We start from the raw sequence: 8,453 nt of genomic DNA, 5'->3' as shown, positions 1-8,453 counted from the left end.
CCCTCTCCTCCACCATCGTCTGGAAGCAGTGTTCGCCAACTGATCGACTACCTCAAGACCCACAAACAGACCCCCCACCGCAGTGTAATCGCGCCTAACACCTCGTGCCACGACATCCCTCTCAAGTCTTAATCCCCCCCAACCCGGCCCCCACCTAACCAACCCGCAACAATTCATATCCTACCCCCTCCTGCCTCCACCATCCCCTACATCCTCCACCATGCCTCCAGCAGAACCAACTTCCCGACCCAAACCCATCCATGATCCTTAACTCTTTTAGTAACCTTATGCGACTTCTCACTCCATCATTACCCACCCATCACGACCTCTCCCCTATCATGACCTCTTACCAGCAGTCCACCCATTCATTCGCTTTTTAAGTTGTCATTGAGTCATGTTACGACTTACCTCTCAACATTGTAAATCATTATATCATGCAACACAGTTAATTTGAGATGATTTAAAATGGGAGATTTGAGATAATTTTTTTTGCTAACACCTTAGCTTATTTACTCATTACCTTTCAATGTCATAATGTTTTGCATTAGTTGTTAGATAATTTTTATAAAGTCGCTCGAACTTATAAAAATTGAAAATAATACTAAGTATCTAAATTGAATTTTTAATAATTTTATATTATCTATAAATCATGATCTGAGATATATAATGTAATAATTACTTGAGAAATTTTAGCAAATTATATTTATTTCTATTTTTTTTTTTTTTTTTTTTGTAAAACCCAATATCAGAATAAAGTAAGATTATTTCAAGGTAATGAAATATTGTCTTTCGCTTCTTTCGTTAAACGACGCACTTTGATTTAGTGAAAGAATTAAAATTTATGATTAGTAGCAAACTTACTCGTTATAGTTGTTTATGAGATACGGTTTTGACAATGACTTATTGGCTTGAAAGATTGGTTTAAAAAAAAACAGAGAGAGAATCTTGATTTAAAGCTTAATTGTGTTAATATTGTAATTTATAATATGAATTGACCTGATTAAATATAATACGATCCTATTGTTTATTGTTGCACACGGTCTATTATCACGAAATAACTTGAAAGTAGGTTATCCGAAGATGACCCGGACTCGACTATAATTCTTGCAAACCTAAGATGACTTAACTCGAACTAATCCGATCAGAATCCGACAGGGTGACCCATTTGCTAAGTCTAAACCCAGTGACCTATTTGTATAACAGATGTAAAGACATTGTAAGTTGATAGTTGGGTTTCATTTCATCTATTTCACATATTTTATAGTGGTGATATACTGAAGGTCATTTTCTATTTGTGAGAGGTAACCCACGTGCGAATGGATCTCAGGTTTTCATCAAATACAATGACAAAATTAAGATGAACAACATCTCGCAGTAGTAAGTACATAAACATAGTGCTGACCTCATTAAGTATATGATCAATGTTCCAATAGTTAACCTGGACAATTGGCATAACCTATACATGAGGCAAAGGCGAAAACATGATGGTGCGGCGAGATAATGGTGGTCGAAGGTGGGTGGCGTTTGAAAGTAACCATATGATCGTAGTGGACAATTTCACACACATATTATATGTGTTCAAAGTAACAGAAGATTAGAAAAGGTAACAATTACTTGATACACTGCGGGGATACCAAGTCCTAATAGTCTAATACCAAGTCCTAATAATCTAAATATCTAATACTCTTGATGATATTAATTATTAAAGCTAAAAAAATGGATATTAGTGGCTAAAAATGGCAGAAGACAACATGCATTTTTTTTTCTTCCGAAAATAGCTGTTAATTCACTTATACTTCGTATTTGCTAAGCTCCTTCTCTACAAAAATCATACAGCAGTAAATTTGGGAATGATTGTATGCTAGTATCTTTTTAAAATCAAGAATCAAGGCTTAAATTTTGGTTTGTTCAATTTTATGCACTTTCTAACATCTTACTTTAGGATTTTAACTATCATTTTTTAAAATTTGAAAATTTAGTGGCCAAATAAGATGACAAATTGACAATTATTAGTTATTAGTTACTAATTTTGAATTATGATGATTAAAATAATTATGATTAAATTAAATGATTTTGAATTTATTAAAAGTTTAGGATAATATGATTTAAAGTGAGATTTTTTTTTTTGAAACTCACTAGAGGATTCTTAAAAGTATTCAAAAATATCAGCATAAGTATATTATAACTTTAATTAGTTAGATTTAAAACTTAATTAGTCAAATTTAAGTTATTAATCAGCATGTTATATATTCTTTAAAAGATACTCAAAAATTACCCTAAAATCGTAATTGAACAAATTCCTAAGATGTAGGTTGAATAAACTAGGGAAATAAGTTGTAAACGAAATTTTAAGATGGTATAAGCGGTAAACGAAATTTTAGGATGATTTTTAATCGAGTTAGGAAACATCATATATTATTGTCGTTATTAAACTTTGAGATTTCGTATTATATGGCTAATTGACGACTTGAGTAATTAGTTTGTATAAATGGATAGCAATTATATATTTGTATAAATGGTAATCAATATTAAATATATCATACCTAGTTGATTGAGTATATCCCGAATATCTAGGCTTCAGTTTAGGAAGCCGTATCATATTTGTTAGAAATCCAGCAAATGACACATGGCGTATGAAAAGTTGTTGACATGTGGCGATTAAATAGGCTGCTGGTTGTTGCTTTAGTATAATATATGATATGATATGATATGATATGATATGATATCAACTACTCCATAGATTAGTTGATAAAGTCATAAAAAATGGTGTTTATGACCTGAGTTTAAACGCCGTTTGACATCAAAACCGCTCATATATTACTCTAAATACTCTATTAAAAAAAACAAAAAATCAAATCAGAAGACTAAAACTTAGAAATTTCCGTCTAAATTATATTGTAAGAGGTAATTTGCACGAATGAGATCACCGCAAGATTTTGGCAGACGGATTTATTTATGTAAAAAACTTATTAGTGAACCATATGCTCTCTAGGAAATTGTTCCGCAAATTAATATTTTGTTCCCCTTTTACAAATATACGTAATAAAAAAGTTCAAATGGTTTTATTATTCTTTTGTGTTATGAGGTAGCACGTGGTAACACTACAATCTTATTGTGAAAAAATTGAGAAATTCCTCATCTACTCCCAAGTCCCAAATGCCTCTTCAATCTTCTTCCAAGTGACCCTAACCAAATTATTTACGTGGTAATATATAATGGGTAAAAGTTAGGATATTGTAATTTCCCATAAAACATCAGCTAATTCCTTTTTTTTTGGATTTTTTATCCTATGTCAAGTGGGCATAGCCGTATAGGTGATGTTATGCATAATGAATTAATCACTGAAATCAAAGAATATTTAAATATAATGAAATTCTAACGTTGACTAGCTTATTATATAAAAACATCACTATAATTACGGAGTAAATATTTACATTAGGCTAATAATTCTCTAACATTCTCTTTATTAGACAACCCAAAAAATACATGTGCTTGACTCGTCTACAAATTTTTTTAAAAAAATCATAATTTTTTAGATGAAATAGATAGTCTAATGAAAGAAAATGAATGCTCCGTCATGTATTTATGATTAGAGATTCTTTTGAATCGATCTTTATACTTTCCCTAGCATTTTAGCTTCCTACTCGAATTTGGACCTATCATTGAAGTGCGTGGTTCCGTAAATAATTTTGTTAGAGTTGGCGGGCGGGCTGTTGTATGAGTAAGTTTAGCCTAACTCTGCCCGCCTCTTGATTGAGCTGATTAGGGTTAGGACTTCAAAGCCTAACCCGATCCATGACCCACCCCACCCTGGGTGACCCGAAGTCTTGCTCGACCGCGGTCCAACTTGTCTTTGCCCCCAAGGACTTTTTATTTTTTGTCCTTTTTAATTTTCCCCCCCTTGTCTTTTCTTCTATAAATACCTACCATTATCAACAATGATCCTCACACAATATCTCTCTACTCTCTAATCTCTACTACGTTTTCAAATCTTGATTCTAATTACATACTAATAATTACACTATTATTTATTTAAGTTTTAGTTTACATTTCATATTAATATATTAATACAATAATTCTCTATAAAAAAATGATGAACATGTGTACCCTACAAGAAATGAAAGCAATGTTCAATAGTGCCAACGGTAAATTGCTAATTTATTTTTAACGAAAAATTCACATGGTATTTTCTGAGGTTTGACATTTTACACGAAATATTCAATTTTTTGATCAAGAAAACTTTAAGAGGCCGTATCTCATGTTTACGAGTTCAAAAAGTGACAATTTTTTTTTCAAATCGATCATCTCTCCGAGAATTACGATTTACCAAAAAATTGTCGTATTTGGATCCCGTGGATAGGAGTTTTTGTTTGTCAAAGTTTTTTTGATCGAACAAACTTTGAGTGACCATATCTCTTAGTCACGAGTTCCAAACTCGACAACTTTTTTTTCTTCAAGCCGCGGTAATAAAAAAGATGATCAATTTGAAAAAAAAAGTCCCTTTTTGAAATCGTAAAGGCGAGTTATGACCTCTTAAAGTTTTCCTGATAAAAAAACTGGGTATCTTATGCACAATATCAAACCTCAAGGGTAACGCGTAAACTTTTCTTTTTTAAATTGCATTTTTTTTACTAAGCCATCTTCCTTATATAAGTGAAGGTATTATATTTTCTGTGGTCCAAAATTATCATATTTTTATCCCCTCACAAAAAATACCAAATATACACAAATGAAAAAGATGGGGATTATAAAACTCTTATGTAGGAAACAGCTAGTCTCACTTGTAACAGACACTATCCGTCATAAGTGAGTGACGAGTCACTTTCCTCTTACACGAATGCAAGTGGGAGGCAAGTGGGGCGCTCCATTTTCACCCCACTTACCCTCCCACTTGCATTTGTGTAAGAGGGAAGTGCCCCGTCACTCACTTGTGACGAATAGTGTCCGTTTTTGTGTATAGGAAAACATTAACACAACGCAAAGCATTAATAGTCCACCCATGTCAAATTTATAAGACTAGTTTTGAAGTATAGTTCAAAAAGAGAGAATTAAAAAGTACCCACAAACATTTCTTTGATTATTATATAACTTGGTTCAACCTTTGCTATCCCTATTAATACCCCCATCAACGTCCATTATGTCACCCTCATCACATCAACTCTTAGTTGACACACACAACAAAGATAGGAAACAGAATCAATTTGAGTGCTCTCTAAGAGAGTATCTCCCTCCCCACTCTCTCCAAACCCATCTCAAAAAAATAAAAAAAAAAAAAATAAATAAAATAAAAAAAATCCATCTTCCTCTTCTACATACTTATCTTTTTTCATCAAAACAAAATACACTTAAATTATCACGGAGCGATCCGAGTAAGGACGAGTAGCAACAACTAGAAATCGAAAAGAGTATAAAACGATAGAAAAATTTCGTATTTACTCAGTTAGATTTTTAAAATTGTCGTTTCTGTATCTGATATTACTTCTGAAAAAAATGTGTAATCCAAGCTTAAGTGATAATTCCCTTACTATTAGCACCACAAAACCCATAACCTCAATTCCTATACCAGCCAAACCACCCCATAATAATATTTACTTAGACCTTTTATCATTAAAAAATAATATTCCGGAAAATGAAATCATGCAAAAAAACAATGAAGGGTATGAACCCATTTCCAATAATAATAATAACAACCCATTATCAATATTATCAAACCCATCAATTTCCGACGTAGTAAGAGAAACCGGTTCACTCTTTTCCTTAGCAATTCCCATACTATTAACAAATTTAATATTGTACTCCCGGTCCATGTTATCCATGGTTTTCCTAGGCCGGATCGGTGACGTCGAATTAGCGGCCGGATCGCTTGCTATCGCCTTTGCCAACATTACCGGTTACTCGGTTTTTTCCGGTCTAGCTTTGGGTATGGAGCCTTTATGTGCTCAAGCATTTGGTGCACAAAGATATAAACTCTTGTCATTAACTCTACAAAGATGTGTCATATTTTTGTTACTTTGTTCTTTACCAATTTCCTTCCTTTGGTTTCATATGTCCTCTATATTGGGGTACCTTCACCAAGACCCCAAAATTGCCAAGTTAGCACATACTTTTATCCTTTTCTCTTTTCCTGATCTTTTAACCAACTCCTTTTACCATCCTATCAAAGTTTACCTTCGTGCTCAAGGTATTACTCGCCCTGTCACGGTGGCATCCCTAGCTGGAGCGGTCCTCCACGTGCCAATCATGGTATTTCTAGTTGGACCGCTCCAGCTAGGGATCGTTGGGGTAGCTGTTGCTACCTCAGCGTCCAACCTTGTGTCACTAGCAGTACTAGTGACACAAGTTTGGCTCGGTGGACTTCACGTCAAAACGTGGAACCCACCGAACAGGGAATGCCTGACTGGCTGGGAGCCGCTAGTCAGACTTGCGGCTCCAAGTTGCGTCTCGGTGTGCCTTGAGTGGTGGTGGTACGAGATCATGATCGTACTATGTGGACTCCTTGTGGACCCTAGAGCCACGGTGGCTTCAATGGGTGTACTAATCCAAACAACTGGATTAATATACAACTTCCCAGCATCACTAAGCAACGCTGTTTCAACCCGCGTCGGAAACGAACTCGGTGCGGGCCGGGCCCAACGGGCCAAACTCTCAGGCATAGTTGGTATAATGTGGGCCTCAATTATGGGCCTGGTTGCAATGTTCTTTGCTTTCGGAGCCCGACATGTATGGGCACGGATGTTCACCCATGATTCGGAGATTCTAGCCTTAACCGCAGCTGCCCTCCCAATATTAGGTCTCTGCGAGCTCGGAAACTGCCCGCAAACCGTTGCATGCGGGGTGGTCCGCGGGACAGCCCGGCCGGCAACCGCAGCAAACGTGAACTTGGGTGCATTTTATGGAGTGGGTATGCCAGTGGCAGTTGGGCTGGCATTTTACCTTGGAATCGGGTTTTGTGGGCTTTGGATTGGGCTTCTATCAGCCCAAATATGCTGTGCTGGATTGTTGTTATATGTGGTAGGGACTACAGATTGGGCCCATCAAGCAAAAAGGGCCCAGTTGTTGGCCCACAGTGGTGGGCCCAATTATTTATCAACAGAAACAAGTAGTGTTGACACAAGCTTGCTATTGCATGATGAAAAAGATGATAAAATTAGTCAGAATGATGATGAAAAGGAGACATTGATCTGCATCTTGGTTTCTTCATCTTAGAATGTATTATATTTTAATCGGTTATTATAATTATGTAACTCTAATTTTTTTAATTAAAAGCATGTAACTCTAATTTTTTTTTTTTTTAAAATTTTGTGTTAGTAGATATTCTAATCACAACTTCATGGACCTAGTGTTTTTTTTTTGGTTGATTAAGTGTGAGTGTGAATGATAACAATGGAGTATTTAATTTTGAAATAGGGTTTTAACAACGCGTTTATAGCTTACAATATTTATGCATAATTTGATGCCTACATATAAAGTGATACAGTGTTATTGGATGATACTATTTCAGTATCACCTTTTACATACATGTCAGGAAAATGACAGCATTCCATTTTCCACTACACTTACAGTAATAAGTCAGTAATACTAGTCATCTACTAATAATGTCGTTTTTGTTGTTGTTGTTGTTGTTGTTATTCATACAACGTTATACATCAATTAATAGGTGTATGTGGGTCGGATATAAACCAAATACATGATAGTGCTTATCAACTCAATACTCTTGTATTGATATACTCTTGTATTGATATTTCATATTACTTATTACGTAGTACATACATAACAACAAGTATTGTACGAAACAATTTCAAATACTCGAATATATCATTCAAAGAGTTTATGTATGTTGGGTTCCTTATGTTGATGATAACATGCCCATTTGATTTGTGTTATCTTAGTTTACCTTTTCAGGATTAATGATGTAATCAAGCTTGGATTAAGAAGTGTTGAAGTTGTTATTAATCCCATTGTAATTAGTCGTGTGTCATCTAATGTACAAGTGAGAAAGTTAAGTATATTAGAGTAATAGAAACAGTCCAGACGACTGTTGCTTTTACACGCAAACAGCTGTTTGGATTATGCCACAACTCAAGAAACTTGAAGTCCCTTTTATCTCTCAAAAGCTTTCTCGTGATTATCATTTTACAAAGATAAAAATCAGATTTTTATTAAGGAGGTAGTATCCAATAAAGAGTGGTTTGAATTATTCAAAATGTTTCCTCTTTATGCAAATTCAATCCTTTGGTTTTTAAGAAAACAAAAGTTGCTTTTTGCCATATTTGTGTTAACTTGTCATCATGTGACTTGTCTCACATCCTTTGTTTTCTGATTTTGCATGAGCATTTAAGGTTATCTTTCAAACCTTCTTTCTCTATTCTTACCTTTGCAAAAGACTCCTTTTTGGTGCAAGTGTTGGGTGGTTGCAAATGGTCTTCACATGTGAGGTCTTTGACCCTTCAAAA

At 34.7% G+C, this 8,453-nt stretch overlaps 1 protein-coding gene across 1 annotated transcript; it reads left to right on the top strand.

Moving 5' to 3' along the window:
* The first annotated feature begins 5,112 nt into the window (after positions 1–5,112).
* On the top strand, positions 5,113–7,288 carry LOC141595848 (protein DETOXIFICATION 51-like). Its single transcript, XM_074415801.1, has one exon. It carries the CDS (start codon positions 5,491–5,493, stop codon positions 7,204–7,206), a length of 1,716 nt encoding a protein of 571 aa, XP_074271902.1. The 5' UTR covers positions 5,113–5,490; the 3' UTR covers positions 7,207–7,288.
* Positions 7,289–8,453: the final 1,165 nt, after the last annotated feature.

This window comes from Silene latifolia, chromosome 8 (genome assembly GCF_048544455.1).
Source record: "Silene latifolia isolate original U9 population chromosome 8, ASM4854445v1, whole genome shotgun sequence".
Lineage (NCBI taxonomy): Eukaryota > Viridiplantae > Streptophyta > Magnoliopsida > Caryophyllales > Caryophyllaceae > Silene > Silene latifolia.
Note: the sequence above shows the minus strand (reverse complement) of the source record. Positions and strands in the feature narration are given on the sequence as shown.